Source organism: Ursus maritimus, unplaced genomic scaffold, assembly GCF_017311325.1.
Source record: "Ursus maritimus isolate PB19 unplaced genomic scaffold, ASM1731132v1 scaffold_3, whole genome shotgun sequence".
Taxonomy (NCBI): domain Eukaryota; kingdom Metazoa; phylum Chordata; class Mammalia; order Carnivora; family Ursidae; genus Ursus; species Ursus maritimus.
This window is the reverse complement of record NW_024425563.1, coordinates 61,935,528-61,962,729: the sequence shown is the minus strand read 5'-3', so window position 1 is coordinate 61,962,729 and position 27,202 is coordinate 61,935,528. Positions and strand designations below refer to the sequence as shown.

General features: G+C 34.4%; 1 protein-coding gene across 11 annotated transcripts in view; it reads left to right on the top strand.

Annotated features, from left to right (window-relative positions):
* PHF14 (PHD finger protein 14) overlaps positions 1–27,202 on the top strand; it is a 228,355-nt gene that overhangs the window by 50,300 nt on the left and 150,853 nt on the right. For all 11 annotated transcript variants that reach the window (XM_008686328.2, XM_008686327.2, XM_008686324.2 and 8 more), the window contains 6 exons: positions 12,184–12,330; positions 12,988–13,258; positions 13,574–13,680; positions 14,742–14,837; positions 16,654–16,757; positions 18,689–18,820. In XM_008686328.2, the coding sequence (XP_008684550.1) occupies positions 12,184–12,330; positions 12,988–13,258; positions 13,574–13,680; positions 14,742–14,837; positions 16,654–16,757; positions 18,689–18,820 (857 nt within the window). The remainder of the gene's footprint in view (positions 1–12,183; positions 12,331–12,987; positions 13,259–13,573; positions 13,681–14,741; positions 14,838–16,653; positions 16,758–18,688; positions 18,821–27,202) is intronic.

The following is a 27,202-nucleotide window of genomic DNA, read 5'->3' as shown; positions in this document are numbered from 1 at the left end:
TATTCATGGTGGATCTGTGGTATAGCTAAGTCTCTTGTTGTATTTCTTCTTTTACTGGCTAAATTTTTAGTATTATATAAAAATATGTTTATTATATTGGGTCTTTATCTTATCCCATTTAATTCATAGAAGGAATTAAGTGAAAAAGATAATCTGATGAAAATTTGTTGAGTAGATTCAGAGCGATATATTTTTTGAATAAATGAATTCTATAGCTGTTATATGTTGGTACATGATTTTGTACCAGTCTCTGATTCTTATGAATTGTACTTTGATTACTTGATGAAGGGTACTGGGTAAGCGTTGAATATTTGCACAGCTCTTAGGCATAGAGGTATAATTACTTATATAATAGGGTTGTGTGGATTAATTATGACTACAGCTCAGGATGGTGAGCAGAAGTGCAGAGGGGCAATGCGAGTAAGATTTAGAAGACCAGGTAATTCCAGGTGAATACTTGGATCACAGAATCTGTTAGGTTATTACTGTACTGTGGTAAACTTTGAGCTTTGCAATCAGGAGGACTTCTCTGTAGCCATTTCTTTTAGAACTTATTGAGAGCTTTACCTTTCATACTATGGTAGTTTGGGTTCCTTCGCATAGCACCATTCACCATTTTTTTGCGGGGGTAGACAGTAGCTAACGAAAATGTGTGAAGTTGGGGTCCCTGGGTGGCACAGTCAGTTAAGGGTCTGACTTGGTTTCAGCTCATGCTGTGATCTCAGGATCATGAGATCAAAAGGCCATGGCTCCACTCAGTGCAGAGCCTGCTAAAGTTTCTCTCTCTCTCTCTCTCTCTCTCTCCCTCTGCTCCCTCCCCTGCGTGCTTATGCAGGTGCCCATAGGCGCGCTCTAAAATAAAATAAGTCTTTAAAAAAATAAAAAGAAAATGTGTGAAGGAGCTATATACTGCTGCCTTATTAGGTGTGCTTTTTGGGGGGGGGGATGATTTAAAACATATTTGTATATGTTTCTAGTGTCTTGTTTATAAACAATTATAGAATTGGAAAATTGTAAAAATTTCTGACCAGTGTTTTAAAACCCAAGACTTTTTATGAATCTGTATCAATGAGGTTTGCTCTTGGCAGTAATTATTCTGTTAAAAGATGTTCTTGGCTACTTCTTATGGTCGTACTTCTATAGAGTAAGATTTTTGTAATGTAATAGTATATTTAATTAAAAAACAAATTTTAAATTAAAACATATCTATTGTTTGTGGGCATATCTTCTGTTTTATTATTATATGACATTCTAGAAAGCTTTTTCTCCCCCCCTTTTTTAAAGACTTGTTTGTTAAATGGAATGTCTTCTTTCTTTCTTTTTTTTTTTTTTTTTTTTAAGATTTTATTTATTTATTTGACGGAGAGAGAGACAGCCAGTGAGAGAGGGAACACAAGCAGGGGGAGTGGGAGAGGAAGAAGCAGGCTCCCAGCAAGGAGCCCGATGCTGGGCTCTATCCCAGGACCCTGGGATCACTCCCTGAGCCAAAGGCAGATGCTTAAGGACTGAGCCACCCAAGCGCCCCAAGTGGGATTTCTTCATAATGGCTGTTGTACTTAGGCAGTAAAAGAAAGGTTGAGAAAGAATAAGTACCTTAGTTTCATCCAGTGACATCATATACCTTACCATATTCTAATGATTTTTTTTTAAAGATTTTATTTATTTATTTGTCAGAGAAAGAACATACAAGCAGGGGGAGCGGCAGGCAGAGTAGGCAGAGGGAGAGGAAGAAGCGGGCTCCTGGCTGAGCAAGGAGCCCGATGCAAGGCTTGATCCCCGGACCCTGGGATCATGACCTGAGCTGAAAGCAGACTTTCAGCCGACTGAGCCACCCAGGCATCCCACTAATGATTTTTTATAGACTTCTGACATAGTACTTTATTTTATTGGTGAGGATCCATTTGAAGTTTCTTATCTTTCTGATCCACTTTGTGAAAATTCCAGATTCTTTAGAATATTCAAACCATGTTATGATAAGACATGTTTATTATTAAAACTGAGCAATAGCACAGGTTTAATTATGCTGACTGAAATTTATGTGATTATGTTTCACACTATTTAGTGAGCCTTAAGGTTACTTATATTTCATGTAAAATCGTATGGTAGTTTCTTCTGTGATAAAGTATTATTTGTTGCCTCTGTTACCATGTAGAAAACTCTCTTTGAAACAATATAAGATTATAGATTTTTATTGATTCTTTTTTTCCCATAACCTTTGACTTAATGGACTAAAATCATTCATGGATTAAATGTCAAGGGCTCAAATTAGATCTTTAGCTATTGAACTGATGCCTTAATATTGCTGGGAAAAACAGGATTGGTAGGAATAGGCTCTTGGTAGATCAAGTAATTTTTCATGAATTCATCAAGAAGTTACATTGCTTAAAACTAGACATTTTATATGAGATGTTCAGTAATACCTTTATGTGGCTTTTAGGCATGTGATAACTTATATTTTTATTTTAAAAATTATTTAGTGTATTCATGTGTGTGTGTGTGTGTATAAAATAAGGCTGTATCTTGAGAATATGTCTAGAATATGTCCACTTCTTAACAAATTCATTGCTGCTATCCTAGTCCCAGTAATCGTTAGTCACCTGGATTAATAACATGCTAATTCTTTTCCCTGCTTTTCTTTGCCTTTTTAGGACAGAGAGTGGCATTTTATTTTTTTCTCTGAAGAGCTGGATAGCAAATATTTCAGGCTTTTTGGGCCTATGGTTTGTTTCACAACTATTTAACTTTGCCATTGATTGTGAAAACTGTCTTAAGAGAACATGTAAATGAATAACTATGGCTGTGTTCAAATAAAACAAAACAAGATGGGCCCAGATTTGGCTCTCAAGTCATAGTCTACCAGTCCTTTCTAGAGAAGGAGGACCTTTTCAGTAACAACTAACTGTCCCATTAAGATCTAAGTCAGAGCTGGTCACTCATCTGCTCAAAATCCCTTCAGTGGTTTTCTATCTGATTTACACTGGAGGCCAGTTTTTTTTTTTTTTTTGGTTTTTTTTTGTTTGTTTGTTTGTTTTTACAATGATTTTAAAGCTCGGTGTTGTGATCTGAGTTCACATTACCTTTCTGACCTCATCACTTCCCCTTATTCAATCTCCCTGGCCTTTTTCCTGCTTCTGTAATGAACGTGTTGGGTAAGCTCCTACTCTGGGTCTCTGTACTTGTTGCATGGGCTGCCCTTCCCTCACGTATGTCCTCATGGCTCATTCCCTCACCTTTTTTTGGATCTTCGCTCCATGCCTGCTTCTCACTCTGTACTTTCCTGGTCACCCTAACGTTGTAACACTCTCTGTGACGCTTTCTAATTCCCTTTCCTGCTAATTTTTTTTCCGTTCTTTTTAATATACTGATTCTTATTTATATTGTTTATTGTTTCTCACCTTTATTAGAACATGGATTTATGAGGAGAGGGTTTTTTAGTTTTCTCTTATTTTTCACTGTATCTTCAGTCGTTAGAACACAAGTTGAGGGAGTGGTTTCTTCTATCAGTCAGCTTTTGTTTGGTCAGCTCTTTAGCCTTACTGGCTTTTTTTTTTTTTTGGTAAGATTTTATTTGAAAAAATAATTCTAGGGTAAAATTAGTTTTCAAATCATCATTTTGTGTTGTAGTATTTTGCATATTTCCTTTCCCATTTATTTGTTTTGATTTCCTATTTATATAAAGGCATTGCCTGAGGGTATCCCTTTGGCATATTTTTTTGTGGTATTGGAATAACTGTTTATTCATATATGTGTCTCTTTATCTCTTTGGTTTATATGAAATGATATTTCTGCCATCCCAGCTCAGGGAACTATTATATATTAAAGCATGTATAGCAAATAGATCACTTTCATTTTGGTACTTTTCTAAGGTAACCTTATTTAACCTTTATTTGAAGTTTAACTATAAGAAGTATGATTTATTTGGAGTATATTCAGAGTATCAATTCCTTTAAATAGTCTATATGAGCTCTATTATTAGACATTTACATACTTGGACAAAATTATTTTGATTCTTAGGATTATTCATTTGCTGTTATGAGCTTTTTACATTTTGATGTTGTAGCATTTTTTTATTGTTACATTTTGCCTTACTGATTTTTTTCTTTTCAATGGGAATATTGATGAGCCAATTTTTCAGTATGTAGTGTCCTTCCTCTTAGTTCTTAATACTAGGTATAGCTGTGAGTTTGCTTATGAACTTGTTTGGGTTTTTTTGTTGTGATTTTGTTTGTTTTTATCTTTTGACCCCCTTCACCCATTTTTCTACTGGTCTGTTTTCTCTATGAGTTTGTTGTTTTCTGTGTGTGTGTGTCTGTGTTTTGGTTTTTTTGTTTGTTCGTTTTAAGATTCTACATATAAGAGGTATCATACTGTATTTGTCTTTCTCTGTTTGACTTATCATGATGCCTTTGAGTCTAACTATGTTGTCGCAAATGGCAAATTTCATTTTTTATGGCTGAATAGTATTCCATTGTATAATATATATCACAGTTTCTTTATCCATTCATCCATTGGCGGACACTTAAGTTCCCATATCTTGTCTGTTGTAAATAATGCTTCAGTGAACATGAGGTTGCATATATCTTTTTGAGTTAGTGTTTTCATTTGCTTTGCATAAATACCCAGAAGTGGAATTGCTGCGTTATATGGCAGTTCTACTTTTAATTTTTTGAGGAACCTCCATGCTGTTTTCTATAGTGGTTGCACCAATTTACATTCCTTCCAGTGCACAAAGTTTCCCTTTTCTCCACATCCTCACCAGCACTTGTTATGTCTTATCTTTTTGCTAGTAGCCATTCCAGCAGATGTGAGGTGATATGTCATGTGGTTTTGATTTGCATTTTCCTGATGATTAATGATACTCTGTGTTTTTCATATACTGGTTGGCCATCTGTATGTCTTCTTTGGAAAAATATTCATATATTCTGCCCATTTTTAAATCAGATTGTTTGAATCTTGTTTTGTTTTGTTTTGCTATTGGTTTATATGTGCTCTTTATGCATTTTGGATATTAGCCCCTTATCAGATATATGATTTGCAAATATCTTCTCCCATTCAATAGATTCCTTTTCATTTTGTTCGTAGTTTCCTTTGTTGTGCAGTCTTTTTAGTATGATGTAGTCCCATTGTTTATTTTGCTTTTGTTGCTTTTGCTTTTCATGTCAGATTAAAAAAAAAATCATCACCAAAACCTTGCCAGTTTTCTGCCTATGTTTTCTAGTTTTATGGTTTCAGGTCTTATGTTCAAGTCTTTAATCCGTTGTGTAAGACAGTGGTCAGGTTTCATTCATTTGCATCTGGCTATCCAGTTTTCACATCATTTATTGAAGAGACTATCCTTTCCCATTGTATGTTCTTGGCTCCTTTGTTACAAATTAATTGACCACACGTGCATGGGTTTATTTCTGGGCTCTTTATTTTGTTCCATTGATCTACGTGTCCGTTTTTATGTCAGTCTGGTACTAGTTCTAATTACTGTAGCTTTGTAATACAGTTTAAAATCAGGGTACATTATGCTTCCAGCTTTGTGTTAGCTTATTAACTGGTTTGGTTTTTATGTTATCGATATAATGAATTATGTTACTGATTGTATTAACTCCTTTAATTTTCTGGAAATCTCAGAGCCACATTTTGAGTCTAATACCAATATGCATGGGGCCTTTAAGATACGTTTTGGCTGTTCATCTTGATGTTGCATCTTACCTAGGCTTTCAGCAGCAAGTAATAGAACATTTACCTGCAGTGGCCTAATAGTAATGTATTAACTATCCTATATGACAGGAGGTATAAACATATGTAGTTCTGGGGGTGTTTTTAGTGCCTTAATAATCCAGTCTATTTTATACTTCTATCCCATCAGCATCTTTATGTTTTTCTTTGTTGTTGTTGTTGTTGTTAAGCTTGTTTGTCTCAATATTGTTGAAATGATACTAAGCACTCGATATTGTTGGAATGATCCTAAGCACTTCATTTTAGAATTCAAAAGAGGAGAACAAGGGTTCTCTTCCTATTAGAAATGAAATTTTTTTTCATATTTTCACTCCAGTAGATTTGTCCATTATTTTATGTCAAAACAGTTGACAAAAATAAAACTCAGCTAGCATTCGTGGAATATGAATATACAGTCCTTATTGAATTCATGTTCTAAAACCCAGTTAAAAGGTGACCTATATTTTACTTAGCAGTGAAATTTATATTCAAAAGTAACTTCATAGCACTCAGTCAGTCATGATTGAGGGCCTATGCATATGTGCAAGGCACTAAGCTAGGTATTGGGGTGGAGAAGTCTGTCAGGGAGCATAAAAACAGCTTTAAGGCATAGTATTCTCCTATGTGGGGATAAACAGTAAATACAGTGAAATGTTAAATAACCATACAGGATGACATTAAAAGATGTCACAAGTGTCTAGTATGGACAAGAAGTAATACAAATACAGGAAGAAATTTTCCTGGAAGAATCAGAAACTTCAGCTGGACTTACTTGTATTTTTTTTTTTTTGTACCTTATCTGTATTTTACCTTTAACTATTTAAGGATTGCAAATTAATACATTTTATTCTCATTTATTCAGTATATTTATTCAACAGATATATTAACCTACGGTGTTAGGCCTTTTTATAGACCTTATAGAGATGGCAGTGAAGAAAACAGACAAAACGTATATTCTTTAAGGTGACTTACATTTGAGTGGCAGATGGGGAGAAGACAGAAAGTGAAAAAGTAAGTGCGCACGCACACAACACACGCACAAACCAACATTGTGATAAGTATTGTGAAAAAATACAAAGCAAGGTAAAGTATTTAGAGAGTAAGGGAGGTATGGTAATGCTAGGTGACATTTTATGAAAATATGTAAGGAAGGTAGTAGGGAACATATATTTATTTGAGAGGAGAGCATTACAGGCATAGGGAACAGAATACGCCAAGACTGAGATAGGAACATGCTTGGTTTGAGGACTGACAAAGAGACTGGTATGGCTGGTACAGAGTTAGGGACTAGGGTTGGTAAGAGGGGAGGAAGGCAGTCCTAAATATCATGTAGGACTTGGAAGAATATGGGAAGGACTTGGGATTTTTTTTTTTTAATAGTAGCAGTTTTTTTGTTTTGTTTTTGTTTTTTTAGATTTTATTTATTTATTAGAGAGAGAGAACACTAGCAGGGCATAGGGGCATAGGGAGAGGGAGAAGCAGATTTCCCCCTGAGCAGTGAACCCGACTTGGGACTCGATCCCATGAGCCAAAGGCAGATGTTTAACTGACTGAGCCACCCAGGTGCCCAGGACTTTGGATTTTTACTGTGAGATGGTAAGCCCTAAGAGTTTTGCATAGAGTACATGTGAACCAACTAATGTCTAAAAAGACCACCAATTATTGTGTTGAGACCAGAGGGAGACAAGGGTGAAAGTAGAGAGACTGGTTAGGAATCCTATTGCAACAGATTTTAGGGTGGAGGTAGTGAGAAATGAAAGGGTTTTGTAGGTATTTGCTGGTGTTTGTTTGTAGAGTATTAAAGAAAGTGAGAGATCAAAGATGGCTTCTATTTGACCTGAGTTCCGAGGAGAATGGAGTTGCAGTGTACGGAGATGGAGAAGACTGTAGGAAGAGTGGATTTGTTGCAGGAGAAAGGGAAATTTAAGGATAGTTTTGGACATGCTGGGTTCAAGATGCTTATCAGACATCTTAGTGGAGACATCAAGTAGATAGCTGGCTAGGAGTCTGAAGTTTCGGGAATCCGTCAAGGCTAAAGATATAAATTTGGTAGCTCTCAGAGTGTAGATAGTATTTATAAAGAGATGGCTAGATGAAATTACCTAGAGTATAAGAGTAGATGGAGATGAGAAGAGGTCTGATGACAGCCATAGAGCTACTTCGGCATTCAAGGTTGACAAAATAAGGAGGAATCTACCGGGGAGACCAAGGAATAATAGTGAGGTAAAGGAGAACTAAGGAGAATAGTATTCCAGGGGTGTTTCAAAGAGGGAGTGAGCCCTGAGTAAGATTAAGGTTGAGAAATGATCACTGGATTTGGCAAAATGAAAGTTTTTTTTCCCTTGATAGGAGCTATTGGAGTGATTGGTAGTAGTCATGAGAACTTGGGAGTAGAATAGAATTAAAGATAGCTAATATGGAAAGGCCTTTAGAATTTCCATTTAAAGAGGAGTTTAGAAGTCAACAGCATATGGGAGCCCAAAGAAGATCTTTAAAACTTTTTTAAAAAAATGATTACGATATGTTTTGTATACTGTATGCTGAAATATGCTGAAGGGAGTAATCCAGTAGAGAGAAAAAATGCTGGAGAGGTTGAATTGCTGGAGGAAAGAAAGTTAATCTTAAACAGGAGCAATGGTCAGTTTATCCGTAGTAACAGATTAGGCAGAGGATATGGATATGAATGCAAATACATTGGTGATTGGAGGATATGGAAGTTGTTGTTTTGTTGCTTTTTTCCCTCCCTTCCTAACCCTCTCCCCTTAAAAAAGAAACAAATAAGGTCAGCATCTGCAAGTCAGGAATAGGGAGGAGCTGTTAAAGATTTGAGGGTGAGATGAAGTTATTCAATAGTTATCTATGCAAATAGAGAATAAATTAATTTGAGAATGTGTTCAGCTGCTCAGATACAAGTGTAGAGTAGGGAGGGCAGTTGGAGTTACCTGTGCTTCAGGTTTTGTTAAGTGAAACTAGATGAGAACAAGCAAAAGAGTCATTGTTCTATGCAAAAGAGTAATTAACTGAATGAAATAGTCAGGTAAAGAGGGCAGTCATTTGATGTGCATGGGTGGTAGAAGTCAGGAGGTAGAAAGTCAGTACATTGAAGATCCGAATGGTATTAAAAACTTGAGTCTCAGATGGAGTGACCAGGACAGATAAAAAGTGATGCTCAGAGAATGATATTTTAGGCATTAAATTATGGAGAGAATGCAGAATCTTGGTATAGTCATGGCAATTCGGTGGTTGAGGTGTGGTAGGATAAGAACATTGATGGTGTTAAAATTGGAAGACAGATATGCTTCTTACTGTAGTATTTGCACTTTTCTGGTTTCAATACATACTTCAGTTTTATAATCAAGATACCAATAAAGCATCTTCACTTTCTTAAAAAATACACTGTCTTTACATTTATGGAGCTTTATTAAAAAAAAAAAAAAGTTTTTTTTTTTTTTTTTTTTAAAGATTTTAGACCAAATCATGCAATACAGAGGCTCGCAGGCTAAATTTGACCTGTGGATACATTTTGTTTGATAGGACAAGTGTTATAAAAATAAAACCTTGAGTATGAATGTCTTTATAGATGGGCTATTCCAGTTTGCCACAGGCCCTACAGTTCTCATATCCTCATTATTTTCCCTTTCCCCCAACATCATTTACTTTTGTCTTATACTTTTACAGCATCTTTCAAGCCTCCTTTACTCATTTATGTTAATTGGTACTGTTTCTCAAAGCATTCTCATTAAAAACCTTTGCCTTAGACTTACTGAATCAGAATCTCCCAGAGTTGTGCTTTATTCGTCTCTATTTAGAGACCTCCTTAAGTGAATCTAATTGGTCAGGTAGTGGTTGAAAAAGAGAGATCTTAGTTTTTAGCCACAGATCTTGGGTCAGCAACTTAACATCTCTCATTTTCATTTTTCTATCCGTAAAATTGATATTAAAATAACTCATCTCAAGTGGTAGTGATACAGACTAAATGAGATAGTATGTAAAAAGTCACACAGTCGACATTCAGATAAATGTTTTTACCTTTCCGTTTTCCACTGGGAATGGGTCTCGAACGTTCCATTTCTCTAAGCAGTTTGAAAGGATATTCCAAGTCAATCAATACATTAATTAGGACACTGTTTGAACTGGTTTAACAAAACCAAATAACTGTGGTATAAGAAGGAAGAAGTTGAATTAGCTCTAATATAAGATTCTAGACTGATTTGATATTCAGGGGAGTTTGGTTCTAGGGATTGGGCGCTTTTACTTGTTTCGTCTTCCCTTAGTCTGTTGCACTTTCTTACATTGTCTGAGATGGTTTATCTCTACTTTTACTGGATTCCACCCATTGGAAGGAGGAAGGAGAAAATTAAGAGTAGGCAGCTTCCTTTCAAGGGCATAGTCTGGAATTTTGACCCATCTCATTGTCCAGAACTTACCACATGACCGTGTCTAAAGGCAAAGAGGCTGGAGCAGACAGTTTCTAGCAGTGTGACCATTTACGCAGTAAAAACTCAGAGGGTTTTCTACTAAAGGGAAGATACTGGAAGACAGTGGTTTCTGTCATAGTTAATATTTGTTTGGTATATCTGTTCATTCTCTGAGCAACATTAATCCCTTGATCATTCTAGCCTTAGAATTAGGTTTATTGTCCTGTAATCCCAAGTTAATTAATGTAAAAAATTACCCAGTTTACTTGTTCCTTTTCAGATATCTTTTAGACCAGAGATGACTGGTCTTTTTCCTAATTCACTGTCTTGATCCTAATGCTTAATTCACTTATGCAAGCATGAATCCTATCTCTGATAACTCAATTTCAACCTTGCCTACTTTAAAACAATAAAATATTTCTTTAGATCTGGCCATTTTGGCTGAGGTTCAATATAATCTTTATTTTCATTTATCATCTTCTATCACCAAGATTTAGAACATGTCATGAGAAAGCAGCTGTGTGCATATATGTGTGTGTTTTTTTTTTTTTTTTTTTAAAGATTTTATTTATTTATTTGACAGAGAGAGACAGCCAGCGAGAGAGGGAACACAAGCAGGGGGAGTGGGAGAGGAAGAAGCAGGCTCATAGCGGAGGAGCCTGATGTGGGGCTCGATCCCGGAACGCCGGGATCACGCCCTGAGCCGAAGGCAGACGCTCAACCGCTGTGCCACCCAGGCGCCCCCATATATGTGTGTGTTAATACAATCTCCTGCCTACATTTTTGTTACTTTACTTTATAGCTATATGAAGTAGTTATTATTAAATCAGTTTTACAATGAGTTAAAGAGACCCAGAGATGTATAGCAACTTGTTTGAAGCTGTAAAACCAGTAAATTTTGGAGCTGACCCAAGATTTGTATTCAGGCTTTTGTATTTCCCAATTCTGTGATCTTATCCACAGTACTATATGGTGACATCTGTGGATATCACACTACAGAATTGACTCATGTACTTTTTTAACTTTAAGGATACCTTAAATTTATTGTTGTTGTTGTTACTGTTATTATTATTATGTCCCTTTCTGTTCTTTTTCATTTGCTTCTTTTTTAGTGTCCTCATTTCTCTTTGGGTTGTAAAACCCCATCTTAGTCTAAGACACTCTTTTAACATAACTTACGTAAAACTATATGGAGAGCTTATCTTTATTTCTCCTCCTTAGGACAGATCTAAAGAGTAAACTTCCTGTTATTTTGTTGGCAGTTACAATGCAGTTTACATGTTTTGGCTAAATATTTAAAAATTATTTTTGTTTTTGATAGAGTAAGGTCCGTCCTTCCTTCCTTCCTTCCTTCCTTCCTTCCTTCCTTCCTTCCTTCCTTTCTTCCTTCCTTCTTTCCTCCCTTCCTCCCTTCCTCCCTCCTCTTTATGAATAAAAAGAGTAACCCATTAGGTTAGTATCATGATAGGTGGCTGTGAGAGAGCTGTGTTTTCCATTTGAGGTTTTAGAGTTATATAAAGAGTTAAAGGTGATACCTAACGTGTTCAATTGGCAGGGCCTGGCTTTCCTAATCCGTTTTTGTCCTGGATAGAACATATCCATGCATTCATTGCTAGCCAATTAAAAATGTTCCATTTATCTGTGTTGGCTAGTCCTGTATTTTTCTGGATACATTGTCTTATTAATCTGTGTTTGCATAACTTTAATATTTAATGATGGCCTCTATCTAAGATTATTAATATCCTATTTGTTTTAAACAGTGATTATTTTTTTAGGTATACAAGTTTAACTAAATACAATACATAAGATTTGATTTCAGTATTTTTAAATCTACAAGGCCCTTTAAAGAAAAAAGTGGTTGTTAATTTGAAGTTGGTATACAAGATTAAGTTTCAAAAGTAGCAATTTTTATCATTATCGGTAAAAATTACTTTTGTTACTTCAGAAATATCAACACTGTCGGAGATTCTGCAAAAAGGAAATATTATCTCTTGTGTTAGGTTGTTTATGACCCTTTGTAGTAAAAATGTTCACTCCCCCCTTCTGTTTTTTGGTATAGGATATAGCAGATCCATTTTTTGCTTATTGTAAGCAGCATGCAGATAGGTTAGACAGAAAATGGAAGAGAAAAAACTACTTGGCTCTACAATCCTATTGTAAAATGTCTTTGCAAGAGAGGGAGAAGCAGCTGTCACCGGAAGCACAGGTATGGGATTCATGCCTAAAGTCATGTCTTTTGAAAGCTTTCAGGGTTATGGATTTCAGATCTCATGTGTGTGTGCCAATGACATGTGAAGTTTATTTATGAAATGTGGTTAGTTACCTAGGAAGTGGATTGTCATTAAGGCAAATGGTGAGTGTAGTTTGTAGCTGATGAATATTCCTCATCTAGTCAATAGAGCAGCCTTTTATGAAGCATATTTCCAAATACATTGAAAATCATAGCTTAGAGGAAATTATTCTATCAATGCAATATGTTGACCATATCTTTTTTCAGTCTGTTTCATTGTTTACTTATGTAAAGGATCTGATCAGTTTGCCCGTCTTTTAAAATGTATTTCTATGTAAATTAAGAAGAATTTATAGAGACTTGCAGTTACTGAGAAGAGAAGCTTCAGTTTAATCAAATTAGTTTCTGATAATTCTGATCATAGATTGAGACATAGAATAGTTACTAGGGGTAGACCTACTTTATTGTAACCCAAGAATAATACAATATATCTTAATAACTGTGGATAGATGTAATTTGCCTTGATACAGGAAATTGTGGTTATCTTTACTTTCTCTAAGCATGCAAGTAGAGATTGTAAGGAATATGTTACATTTTAATATCTTTTAAAATTTGTATGCATTTCTTTTATAGGCAAGAATCAATGCCCGGCTTCAGCAGTATCGTGCCAAAGCAGAACTAGCTCGATCTACCAGACCCCAGGCCTGGGTTCCCAGGGAAAAATTGCCCAGACCACTTACTAGCAGTGCTTCAGCCATTCGTAAGCTGATGCGGAAAGCAGAGCTAATGGGGATCAGTACAGATATCTTTCCAGTGGACAATTCAGATACTAGTTCTAGTGTGGATGGAAGGAGAAAGCATAAGCAGCCTGCTCTCACTGCTGATTTTGTGAACTATTACTTTGGTCAGTATAGACACTAATGTATGCACATTGTCAATGCGAACAATTTGCTATTGAAAATATTTGTTATACTGTCAATTTTTAGAAATTTATTAGCCATGCAATATATATTAAGTGTAAAGCATGTTTATTTTCCTAATAAGTTGTGGGTTGTTGTAAAATGCTGAGTTCCTGTATTTGTGAATAGGGTTAAAAGTGTTGTAAACAATGTAAGATTATCCACGTGATCATCTTAATGGTTAGCTTCTTCCTTTTGTGTGTTTTGTGTATCAGCTTTTATTTCCTACTAAAGTAAAATTGGATATTTAATTTAAATAGAGAGAAATATGCGCATGATTCAAATTCAGGAAAATATGGCTGAGCAAAAGAATATAAAGGATAAATTAGAGAATGAACAGGAAAAGCTCCATGTGGAATATAATAAGGTAAGTTGACTACAAAACTACATAATATCATAGACCTTATTGATAATGTCATTTGTGATTTTAGAGAATTTCTATTTGTGTCTCATTTTGAAATTCTTATGAAGTGTTTAGGCCCTTCTCTACACGTCTTACTCTTATTGTCTTCATAATCATCCATAACACTACCTCCTATGTGCCAGGTACAATTTGGTCATGTTACATATATTAACTCATACAATTTTCACTTCAGTTTCATAATGTGAGCTATAATTATTGCTCCCGAGGAGAAAATTGAATCCTAAGGAGGTGAAGTTATTTGCCCAGACTCACATAGGTAGTCAAGTCATAGAGTTGGGGTTTGTGGCCAGTCTGACTCCATTCCTTATTCCTAACTAATGTACTATAAAACTTCTCTAAGTTTGTAGGAAACTTAGAAATTTCCTTTAAATTACTGTTTTTATCTTGAATTGTTTTGTAATGTTACTTTTGATTTAAGAAAAATACCTCCCAAATTAAATTTTCATTCTACATCTTCATTGTAATGATGAGGGAGATCAAAAGAAATATCCTATAAAAGCAAAGTGTGGCTAAAATGTTAGGTAATAAGTAACATGAGCATATAAAACTGATATTCACTCATTGTTAGATAACATTTTAAGTAAGAGGTACATTTCCAATATCAGCCACACTGTAGTGAAAGAAAAGAGTACTGGGATTATATTCAGAAGACCTGAGGATTCTTGGTCAAGTCACAGAAACCCTGTGATCCTTAGTTTTCTCATTGAGAAAATGGTGGAAATGCATCTTTATGGATTCAAGGATTAATTGAATGTTTGAAATTATGTAGAAAACTATAACAGAATGATAAATATAGGTATTATTAGTAAAAATGCTAACATGAAACAATGCTTACGTCTTATTGGTGCTGCTTATTCAATAATTGGATAGCCTCTCTTTAGATATGTTAAAAATATGGACTGTCATACAGATACTCTTGGACATTTGTTGATAAATTATTTAAATTTTCCCATATTTTACTCCTTATTTTAATGGTTTACTGATTTGGAGTATTTACATTGTAGCTATGTGAATCTTTAGAAGAACTACAGAACCTGAATGGAAAACTTCGAAGCGAAGGGCAAGGAATATGGGCCTTACTAGGCAGAATCACAGGGCAGGTTAGTTTCTTTCCAATTGCTATCTCCTATTCTTACACTCTATATTATTTTCAAAGAGCAGATTTCTGATAAAACTTTCCTAACTAAAAAATAATGTTTGATTAGGGGAAACTAATCTTCTTGGGTAATGATAATGCCTGAAATACATCTAGAGCATTGGAAGCTGCCTACTGAGAGCCTGTAGCTTAATTTGGTTGTTTTAACAGCCGTCTTGTTTGCAAATTTTTTTCATTGGCTCTGACTGACCTGTCATTTGTGGTGAAGCTAAGATTTGAAGCATGAGTTACTCCTGTCAAATTCTTGTTATCTCTAATTTAGCAGTTAGATTCCTTGCCACATTTTTTTTTCTATCCTGTTCATCTGTTATATTTCGTTCCTTTTTTTTTTTTTGATGTAAAATTTAAAAGGCAAACTAGAGAGATTTGTTTTTGTGTTGATGTGGTTTTGAGTTGTGTAAGAGATGGGTTTTGAAACTTTAATGTTAAAGTGTAGTTTTCACCTTCAATAGCTGAGCATTTTTAGCCTGTTAAAGTTCTTGCTGTTAAAAAGAAGAATCATTGCCAAATAGATTTTTTGAATGCTTTTTTTTAGTACTGTGTATATGTGTGTGTGTGTGTGTGTGTATACACACACACACACAATGAATTAAAAATTCATTAAAATAATTTAAGTTATATTTTAAAAGGATGAAGGGGACTCATTGTGGTCCTTTTACAGTGAAAGTAGTCTTATTGTGAAGGAGGCTTATGAAAGAAGAGATATTTTTCATTGTACTTGTTTCAGAGGTTTACGAAGGGTTAAATTTATCGTACAATTTGTGTAGACTTAATATTTTAGAAAGTAATACATACTGATATGTATTGTGCTATGCTAGCTTTGAAGATGCTTCTTTTGTGAACAGGATGTATGTGGCTTATATTACAATGAATAACATAATTTAAGAGGTGAGAATGAGCAGTCACCTATGGCGAATTGACCTTTCTTCCTATTGATAGGTTGTTGATGGATTTTTGGAAGATTATGGTGTTTTGTGTTGAGTACAAGGCTATTATTAGTTTATTTGCCAAGCTAGCATTATCTTTTAGCTTGATTTGCAAGATCATCTCATAAGAATCTCCTACTTAGTGTAAAAGATTACCTGGTTGTTTAAAATAAAAGGGCTTTTCATTTATTAAATGACTTTTAACAGAAGTTCACAAATTTCCTTGTACAAATGTAACATTCACAGAAGCGGAATTCATTTGTACCACTTGCATGACACTTTTTCCAGTTGGTTGAACAGATGCTGGCCCACCGGGCTACTGAGAAACGACTTTGATAGATGGTTGCTGTCTCAGAAGCCAGCATACTACAGATTAGTAGAAAACCAAAAAGAATCTCATTCACTTTGTGGAGAGTTTGGTCCAATAAGATAATTTTTCTAATTAACCTATGGAGCACCAATGTAGCTGGGATGTTGAGGAAAATAAACGGTTTCAATAGTCTTTTTGTCAAGTGTATTGTGTGTCGTTTTTTTTTAAGCTCTTAAATGCTTGTCCTTGTCTTTCACTTTTTAAAGCTAAAGTAGAAGCTTAATTTTCATAATGTTTTGGTATTTCACTGAAAATTGATGGAAGTATGTAATTATAGGTCTCTAATGGAAGTTAACTTTGAGACAGAAATTCATTTTAATTCTTTTTGCTGGTGTAATAGCTGGTAAAACATTTCTCCCTCACAATTCTAGCATATTTAGTTGACTTGAGTGGCAAATAGAGGAGAATGTTGCTTTATGTTTTTTCTTTAAAACAAAATAAACTGCATTTGTTCAAATCAATAGAAGTTGAACATACCGGCAATTTTGCGAGCACCCAAGGAGAGAAAACCAAGTAAAAAAGAAGGAGGCACACAAAAGACATCTATTCTTCCTGCAGTACTTTATAGGCAAGTAATAAAATGATAACAGATTAATATTGTGTTTTTTTAAACTCATACCTTAATAACAAGATGCTTCAAATATTTGTGAATGAATTATGTCCATACTAGAGTTTATATTAAATGCATTTGATATTCATTTTATGAAAATCTTCATCAAAGATGCTTTTTAGGTTGAATGACAGGAGATTTTTGCTCCTCTTTTAATGATAAGTGACTTATATCCTTTAAATAGGTGGAGATAGATATCCAAAAGTTCCATGGAAGAGAACAGTTACTTCTCTTTGGGGAATTGGAAAGTGACTTTAAATAATGTAGATGATCATTTTCTTAAATAATTAAAACAATATATAAATGGGCATTTATATTTTATTTTACTTTAATGAGTTTTAGAGCTTTTTGCATGTGTTTTTAGGTAGTGAGTGATAGATATCATGTACATGAATTACTGCCTTTGTACAGTGGTGGATAATGAAGATAAGTTCTAAATTTGAATCTGTCTGCATTTTTTTTTCCTGTGCTCAGTTGTAATAATTTTATTTCTAGAAGTGTTTTTTGTTTTTTACTTTTTTGTCTCAGTAGTTTATGGTGTTCACCATTTGTAGTAATTTTACATAACCAAAGACTTCTTTCCATATATGGATAGGTTAGGATCTTATTTTTTTAATGTAACTGATCATATTAGTGGGAAAAATTAGAAGATGGTAGTATATTTATGTATGTGTATATGTGTATACACATACAAATGTATAAATTCACATACATACCTATATACACTTACGTAAATACAAAAATATTTTCCCCACAGCGTCTTCCTTTCTCAGGAATAGCAGCAATAACAACAATATCAATCTCAATAATTACTTTCCCTTCTTGGTTGGAGGCTTCCTCCATAGATAATAGCAAATGACTTCCTTGAAATGTGGGAAAAGCCCACTAGTGTTTTAGTGTACAGTATGAAGACTAGCACATTCTCAGTCCAGCTTTTCCTAAAAGTTGGTTCATTTGGAACCATCACACATATCACAGTGCTTCTGACTTACCACTACAGTTCATTTTTGTTTCAGATTGTATTTTAGGTGATTTTCCTTTTTAACTCAGAGCAACATTGAGACCAGATACTAGTGGTTGTTATAGCATTTATGTGATCTTTTTTTCCTAGGATAATTTAAAAATTCAAATATTGTTGTTTCTGTACATGGATGGATGGGTCTTATAGATTCTGAACAACTTTTCCCTCACTCTTTATGTTCTCAATATAAAAAAGACCCTAGATTTTCAGGTCAAGGTGCTTGTGCTTTAGAAGTAGCTAAGTTGCCTTATTGCACAAGAGAAGTTGGATTCCTTGAAAACAAACAAAAATCAAAGTAGCAGTAACAACAATAGTAAAATGCCCCATTCTTTGCAATAAATATCAATTGGTATATTTTTAAGATTTAAAGTCAGATTTTGAAAAGACTTATTTATAAATTTAGCTTATTTTTATGTTGAAGACTCCTTGAAAGGTTTATAATTAATGTAGAAAATAAACTGAATTTTGTTTGTAAATTAACTTCTCTTGTAGTTTTAGAGAAGTAGAAAACTGGAAAATGTTTTTGTTTAATATTTACTTTTCTAGGGAAAAATTAAGTTAATATTAAATGAGGTTTAAGTGATCATTAACATTGAGATAGTGATGATATTGAGAATACTATTTTATATATGCCTTTCTATGAAAGGTTTGACTCTAGAGCCATATTTATATTACATCCAGCTATTTTTCTATAGTCTCAAAAATATTTAGAACTAATAAGTACTGATATTATAAAAAAGCATGTATTATGAAAAAATGTTTGATTTTAACAGAAGGAATTTTAAGGTGAAATTTAAAAACTATGCTATATGAACAGCTATTTCACTAAGAATTATTCTAATCCTTTATTTGCTGCCTTTATTCAAAGTTGTGGAATTTGTAAGAAGAACCATGATCAGCATCTTCTTTTATTGTGTGATACCTGTAAACTCCATTACCACCTTGGATGTCTGGATCCTCCTCTTACGAGGATGCCAAGAAAGACCAAGAACAGTTATTGGTAAGTAAAATGAAAGAGATTTTAATGTTAGAACCGGTTTACTCTCTGTTTCAACAATGTAAGATATATTGTAACAATGTAAATATATATTGTATTGCTTCATAATAAAGTTTTCAGCACAATTTTTAATTGGTTTTTTATATTTTTCCAACTTTGTTGAAGTATAATTGACAATTAAAAACTATATATTTAAGATATACAACTTAATGATTTGATATACATATACATTGTGAAGTAATCACCATAATGAAGCTAATTAACATATCCATCACTTCACATATTTTCCATTTTCTTTTTTTTGGATGAGAACACTTTAGTCATAATGTTTATTATAATATATGAATAAATCTGTAGTAGTTTTTTTGAGAAATGAATTTTTAGTTAATTGAGATTGTGGTATCTTAGCAGTGGTTAAAACATGAATTCTGTCTCGTGTGTTATAATTCTCTTTTACTTTTTTATAAGAATTTCTTAAATGCTTTATTTTTGTTTTGAAATTGAATGAATTTATCAGGAATTTGCCTCCATATTCATCCTTTTATTTGCAATTTAATATTTTTAATTAGTTTCACCCAAGGCTTTACTTCTGGTATTTTTCATTTGTACTAGTTATTTTTGTGTTTAACCATTCTTTGCAAATCTAGAAACATTTGACATATGTTTCTAAATTTTTTTTCATTAACTTAGGTATATTACATTACTACAGATGTTTGATAAAAGCTTATGTATGATGAATTTTACCCTTTCCTTAATTTTAGTCCGTGGGAGAGACAAATGCTTAAGTTTTAATAGGCTGATTCTATTTAGGAAGAATATAGAATACGGGAAACTTTGGAATAAACATCAGTATTCTTTTTAGGCAAATTATCTTTTCAGTTTTAGAAAAGAGTAAACCCCAGATTCTTAAATGGTAATTTATACAAAAAGTCGTGTGTTTGTCAAACACATTAAGCATATTTTTTTACCTCATTGTTTTATCTCGTAAAGCAATCTCTGTTCATTTTATTAGGAAGGTTGCATTCTTTCACCATTTTCACAGAATTGCTTTTTCGTTGTGTTCTTTTATCAGTTTGTCTTGAGACAGACCTACTAGTCTGCTCTTTTCAAGTATAATGGAGTGCATATATGTATATTTTATATATGTGCTTTCGAAACCAGAATTTGTTAAGAAAAGGCTGTGGCTTATTAGAATGCCAGCAGTGTTAATAAGCATCCTAGGTGGGTGTTTTTTTGCCTTTTTTAAAAAGATTTATTTATTTGAGAGAGAGAGCATGTGCACACAGCAGGGGAAGGGGGTGGAGGGAGAGGGAGAGAAAGTCTTTAAGCAGACTCCACTGAGCATGGAGCCCGATGTGGAGCTTGATCCCATGACCCTGAGATCACAACCTGAGCCAAAACCAAGAGTCAGACTCCCAACCAACTGTGCCAACCAGACATCTCATAGGTGGGTGTTTCTAAATTGAAAGCCAGTTTGAATAGTCTCCAGGGCCAGGGTGCTTTGTCATGATCTTTGACATGGAGTGATATGCAGTTCTCTCCTTAAATGAGGAGATGAACTTTTCTAATACTGCTCTGCCTGCAGAGCTCTGGTTTCTAGTATGTAAGTCTCTGGAAGAACTTCACATAAACTGCCTTGCCTAGGATGTTTTAGGGGAAGCTCTCCCCAAAAGACCTAAAACTACTTAGGGTCCTATGCATTGGTTACAGAATTTTAAAGTAAAAGAAGCTAATATTGTGGCAAAGTGAAGTCTTCAATATCTTCTAGTTTTTAGTGATCAGATTTCTTCTGGCCTCTGAAATCAACTTAGTTTTGCTTAGCAGTTAATTGAGTATATTAGTTTTGGAGTAAGTTTTATAGAATTATGTTTTTCTTTAGTGTATCTCAATTGTGAGAGGCACTTTTTGCTTTTTTAACATTTTCAGTTTAATTCTGAAGTTATGTTAAAGATAACAAATATTAAAGCAATTTTACTTACCAAATATTTTATTATTACCTATACTTTTTGCCTAAGTCTATTATATATGTATGGTAGAAAAACCGTGTTATGGTGTGCTACTATGCATCTGTTCCCCATTCTGCATTCTCTGATGCCATTTTGGTATTTTGAAATTGACCGTGGTTGGGGCGCCTGGGTGGCACAGCGGTTAAGCGTCTGCCTTCGGCTCAGGGCGTGATCCCAGCGTTATGGGATCGAGCCCCACATCAGGCTCTTGCGCTATGAGCCTACTTCTTCCTCTCCCACTCCCCCTTGTTTGTGTTCCCTCTCTCGCTGGCTGTCTCTATCTCTGTCGAATAAATAAATAAAAAAAAAAAAATCTTAAAAAAATAAAAAAAAGAAATTGACCGTGGTTAGTAGTATGCATAACGTGGAAATTGGTAACTGCTACAGATACTGACTTTTTCCCATAGAGAATTAGGTGTTAGATATTTACTTGCACGCTACTGCCTAACCTCTGCTTAGTTTCCGTTTAGTTCTTACTCTTTTTCTTAGGAAAAGAGGTCCTAGAAAGGTCTTAGGGAAACAGTTCCTGGACGCTTATCTCATGACTGGGCCCGTTATTGGCTTAAATTTATACAGAGCCTAACTGGTACACATTTCTGAATGTCACCAATTACCCCTTTTGCTGTCTTTATGCTATGCGTATTTGGTAACACCCTTTTTACTTATATACCCCCTATGTTCACTGCTAGCTAGAATTACTATGCAATCGTCCCTTCACAAATGCCGTGTTCTGCTTGATAGACTGATCTAAGCACCTCCTCCCAGCCTTTTATTTTTTTTCTTCTAGTATCGGCACTGCTTGTGGGAAATACTAGTTTGAGATCTGGATGCTTTCTGTTTGGTCCATACCACAGTAGTTCACTGCTTATTTTGTACTGATTTAAGACATGGGACAGGAAAGACATGCGACAGGAAAGAATAAAGATACAGAGGTAATTATTGATGGAAGGTAGGGAAGTTGAGTAAGTTCACATTAGACAAGCTGACTTTTCAGTGAAATAGTAGTCTGTGGAAAGGGAAAGGACCTGGGATGATGGTGGTGGCTTAAGAAGACAGGAGATGGTTTCCAGTAGTTACTGTGGAAAACGCAGGTGACTTGATGAGGCTATATACCAAGAATGTTCAGTGAATTGGTTTAATAGTGTGATTAATTGATTTTCCTCCAATAATGCACAGCTGTCCAGGAGCAAGAGAGGGAAAAACTCAGGGACATCTTAGGTTGGGTTAGGAATGGGCAAATCAGATGAGAATGCTTGGTGGGTGAGGAATTTGCCAAGGGATAAAGTGGCTAGTGAAATGAATCTAGGCCCCATTTTGCTTGTACTTATTTCCACTGTTTGAAATGTATTTTGTCTTACTCTTAGTTTATATTATCTTGGTTTGTTTCTTTTTAAATATGTAATGTTGCACGCTGTGTTACGTTCTTCTCAGACAAGCCTGATAGTGTATAAATAAACAGTAAAGTTTTGATTTATTAGATTAGCTCAAATAATAAATACTTCTTTTAATTTTAGAGTAATCTTATGTTTCTATCACCCGTCTGTTCAGAATTTGTATTGCCTTTTCTAATTAAAGAATATTCTGGAAAAAAAAACCCAAATATTCTGAAGAGTATTATATGACAGATAATTGAGTAATATTTATCATATCATCTTATTCTTTTGATATACCTTTGCTTATTCTTTTAAGAGAAAAGAAAATCTATAGCACAGACTCTTCAGTGAATAATTTACAGGTTTCTTCCCGTTTTTCTTAATAATTTATCCTTCCCTTCCTCTGTTAACTCTTTTTCTTTTTATTGAGAGATAATTGACATATAACCTTGTATTAGTTTTAGGTGTATAGCATAATGATTTGATGTATGTATATATTGTGAAATGATTACCACAGTAAGTTTAGTTAACATCCATTGTAACACATAGTTAAATGTTTTTTTTTTTTTTCCCTATGATAAGGACTTTAAGATCTGTTCTCTTAGGGGTGCCTGGGTGGCTCAGTCAGTTAAGTGGTCAAGTGGCTGACTCATGATTTCAGCTCAGGTCATGATCTCAGGGTCCTGGAGTGTAGCCCCATGTAGGCCTCCACACTCAGGGTGGAGTCTGCTTGCTTGTGCCTCTCCCTCCCCCCTCCCAGCCCACCCATGTGCGTGTGCTTGTGTGTGCTCTCTCTCTCAGATAAATAAAATCTTTAAAAAAAATGATTTCTCTTAGCAACTTTCAAATATACAATACAGTTATTATTAACTATAGTCACCATGTTGTATATTACATCCCCAGGACTTATTTATTTATTTACTTATTTAGAGAGAGTGCGGGGAAGGGACAGAAGAAGAGGAAGAGAGAGAGAATCTTAAGCAGGCTCCACCTTGTGGCTCCATCTCACAACCCTGAGATCTTGACCTGACCTGAAATCAAGAGTCCGATGCTTAACTGCCTGAAGCACCCAGGCACCACCCCCATTTATTTATTTATTTATTTATTTATCCATTCATTCATTCATACATACATATATACGTAAATTTATGTTTTAACTGAAAGTTTGTTGCTTTTGACCACCCTTACCCTTTTGCACCCCCCTGTCCCAGTCCACCTCCCCTAGCCCAGCCTCTGGCAACCACCAATCTGTACTCTTTATTTATGAATTTGTGGGTTAAAAAAAAGAAATACTCCACATATAAGTGAGGTCATATAGTATTTGCTTTTGACTTATTTAGCATAATTCCCTCAAGATCCATCTATGCTGTTACAAATGGCTTTCCTTTTGTATGGCTGAATAATGTTCCATTATATATGTACCACATTTTCTTTATCCATTCATTCATTGATGGAGAAAGGGTATTTCCATGTTTTTGCTCTTATAAATAATGATGCATAAACATGGGGGTGTGGATATCTTTTCAAGATAGGGATTTTGTTTCCTTTGGATATATACCCAGTAGTGGAATTGCTGGATCCTACAGTAGTTCTATTTTTAATTATTTTGTTTTTAAAGATTTATTTATTTATTTTAGAGCAAGAGAGCACTCCTGTGGGGGGAGGGGCGGAAGGAGAGAGAATCCCAAACAGACTCTGTGCTGAGTGTGGAGCCTGACTCAAAGATGATACCATGACCCAGAGATCATGACCCAAGCCAAAATCAAGAGTTGGATGCGCAGCCAACTGAGCCACCCAGGCGTGCCCTATTTTTATTTTTTGAAGAACCTCCATCCTAGTTTCCATAGTGGCTGCACCAGTTTACATTCCCGCCAACAGTATATGAGCATTCCCTTTTTTCCACATCTCCTCCAACACTTATTATTTCTTATCTTTTTGATGACAGCCATTCTAACAGGTTGGAAGTGATATCTCATTGTGGTTTTGATTTGTATTTCACTAAAGTTTTATATAGGCACCTGTGAAGATTTTCCTTTAAAAAGAGTGGAAAACATGAAAAAAGCTTAGAGATAAGGGAAAAAACAGACTATGAACAGAATCTTTGAAGACTGAGAAAAGTAATTTGTAAAGGAAAAAAAAGCAAAACATGAATTATGTATAATATTTGAGAAATAAATTGTCACTGAATTTGTTACATTTAAGGATTCATAAAATCTATTTTTCTCTAACATATACAAGTAAATTTTTCTATAAACTGAAATAGTGTACTTGTCTTAGCATTATTATACAAGGAAATCATTTTTCTTTAGTAATTGAAAATTTTTAAATCCTCTTCTAAACATAAGTTGGAATGTGTGGCGTAGGAGATGAAGAAGGTATAGCAAATGAGAAAAATCTCTTGGCATTTCATTTCAGTATGAAGGTTGTTCTTTTGTGTAAATTCCTGATATTAATTTTTATTGCTTATACTTTAAAAATTCCTTTTTAATTAATTAAATATTTTGATTACATAAGGTTACTTTTAATATTTTGCATGGGAATTATAAATTACAGGATTTTCTTCCCTTCGTAGAATATAAAAATACACAGGATTAAATATACAGGATAGCAGCTTAGTGGGTTATTAGAAGAAGCCAGGTATGTGTTTTGACATTATGAAGATAATTATGACCTTACCCCCAAATATTACTTAATCCCATTGAATTAGGCCATAGCTTTATCCTAGATTATTATTCCTAGGATCTTGTGTACTGATTAATGTAGTAGAGATGCTTTTTCATATCTTAAATGATACATAAAAGATAGAGCCTATAGTATTTAATAGATTGTTGAGAAGTTTCAAGTGGTATGTTCATCTGTGTAGACTCTGTACTGTAACTATGATGTGGCAGTTGTTTTGAAACACATAGATAAATTTCTGCATTGGTGGTTACATTTCGTCAATGTTTTGTTGTGGAGTTCAGGGAATAACAATTCTGTCAGAGGGCTCTAAAGCAAGTTTCTTTGTGACCTAAATGTATTACTTTTAGTGAGGATGAGAATGAGCATAAGAAGTTAGAGAATGTCCTGACAAAGATTATTGTTACAAAATGAGAAACAGAAGAAAAAAATTTTAAATTAAAAAAAAAAAAAAAAAGCTGAGGGGCACCTGGGTGGCTCAGTCGTTAAGTGTCTGCCTTTGGCTCAGGGCGTGATCCTGGTGTTCTGGAATCGAACCCCGCATCAGGCTCCTCCACTGGGAGCCTGCTTCTTCCTCTCCCACTCCCCCTGCTTGTGTTCCCTCTCTCGCTGGCTGTCTTAAAAAAAAATAAAATAAAATAACTGAAACAATGATTCATCCTAAAAAGGTACTTGTTTCTATATCCCAGAAACTCATGTATGTTAAAAATGAATTGGAACTGAGAAAATTTGATTACATTTCACTTTCACTGGTAGAAATGATGACTTAAGGAACTAGTCCTTTTGTTATATAATTTGCTATGTTTCTATAGGCATTTCTGTTTTGATGTTTGTTGTATTTGTTATTATTTACTAACAATAACATTTGTGGGGTTTTCACAATTTAGGATTGCCAATAGATTGTTTCAAAATATACTCATTATTTCAATTAGGAATACTGTTAGGTGTTTATTGTTCATCCTAGTCTTTAGTCTTTTCATATGGGACAAACAGGAGCAATTGGGTATATTACACTTTATTCATATTTTTTAAAAAATTATTTTAGAGAGAGAGAAGAGAGCATGCGAGCAGGGAAGGAGAAGGGGCAGAGGGAGAGAATCTTGAAGCACACTCCCTACTGAGAGCAGGGCCCAACATGGGCTTGATCTCACTACCCATGAGATCACAACCTGAGCAGAAACCAAAAGTTGGATGCTCAACCGACTGAGCTACTCAGGCACCCCTGTATTTTAATATTGGTGCCAGTCTGTGAATCCAAGGAATAAAGTGCTTGGTTGTTCTAGCAATAGACATATAAAACGTTTTAAGTTAACAGATGGTAAATTACTTCCTTGTTTTTTTTCTTACTTGTCATTTTTTTAGTGTTAAAATTTTTACTTAACAATTTTGGTTTAATGAATGGGAATTTTTAGATATTAAAATCAAAGCCTTAAATATTAATTTGCATTTTAGCAATTAATGTATGTGTCTTATTAACACAAATTGCATGTTGCATTTAACTCTGTTACTGGAGTTCAAAATTTAAAGTTGTCACTTTTTTTTTTTTTTAAAGATTTTATTTATTTATTCGACAGAGATAGAGACAGCCAGCGAGAGAGGGAACACAACTCCTCCTAGCGGAGAAGCCTGATGTGGGGCTCGATCCCATAACGCCGGGATCACGCCCTGAGCCGAAGGCAGACGCTTAACCGCTGTGCCACCCAGGCGCCCCTAAAGTTGTCACTTTTAAAAAATAAATATTAGTTTGATAATGTTTACTGTATTCAGTGAGAGATGTGAGTTTTGATGGAATATGACTTCAAATGATAAGAAGTCTTTGAATGAACTAAGGATAATGATATGTAAACTAATTATCAAATACAATTTTATCTACTATAACTATTTTTATAAAGATAACACTATAAGTTAAGCTTGTAAAAAACTTTTTGATCATTCTTTTAAATTTGAAGAAAATATATGAAAAAAATTTACTTTTAACAGTTTCTAATGAATTTTTAAACGGTCCTTTATAATTGGCAATATCAAGATTTTCAACAATCATTTTGTAAACTTTTGCTGTCTAAGTGTTAGTCACTAGCCACATGTGACTCCTTGAATTTAAATTGATTAAAATTAAAATTTAAAAATCAGTTCCTCAGTTACATTAGCCACATTACCAGTGCTCAATAGCTGTATATGGCCAGTGGCTACTGTACTGGATAATGCAGTATAGATAATTCTAACATAAAGTTCTGGATAGTACTGATCTAGACTGAAGTTTCAGTGTTTAATTCTCTTTTAATGTTACTCTTGTTTTTTCAAACATTTTATTGTGGCAAAATACACAT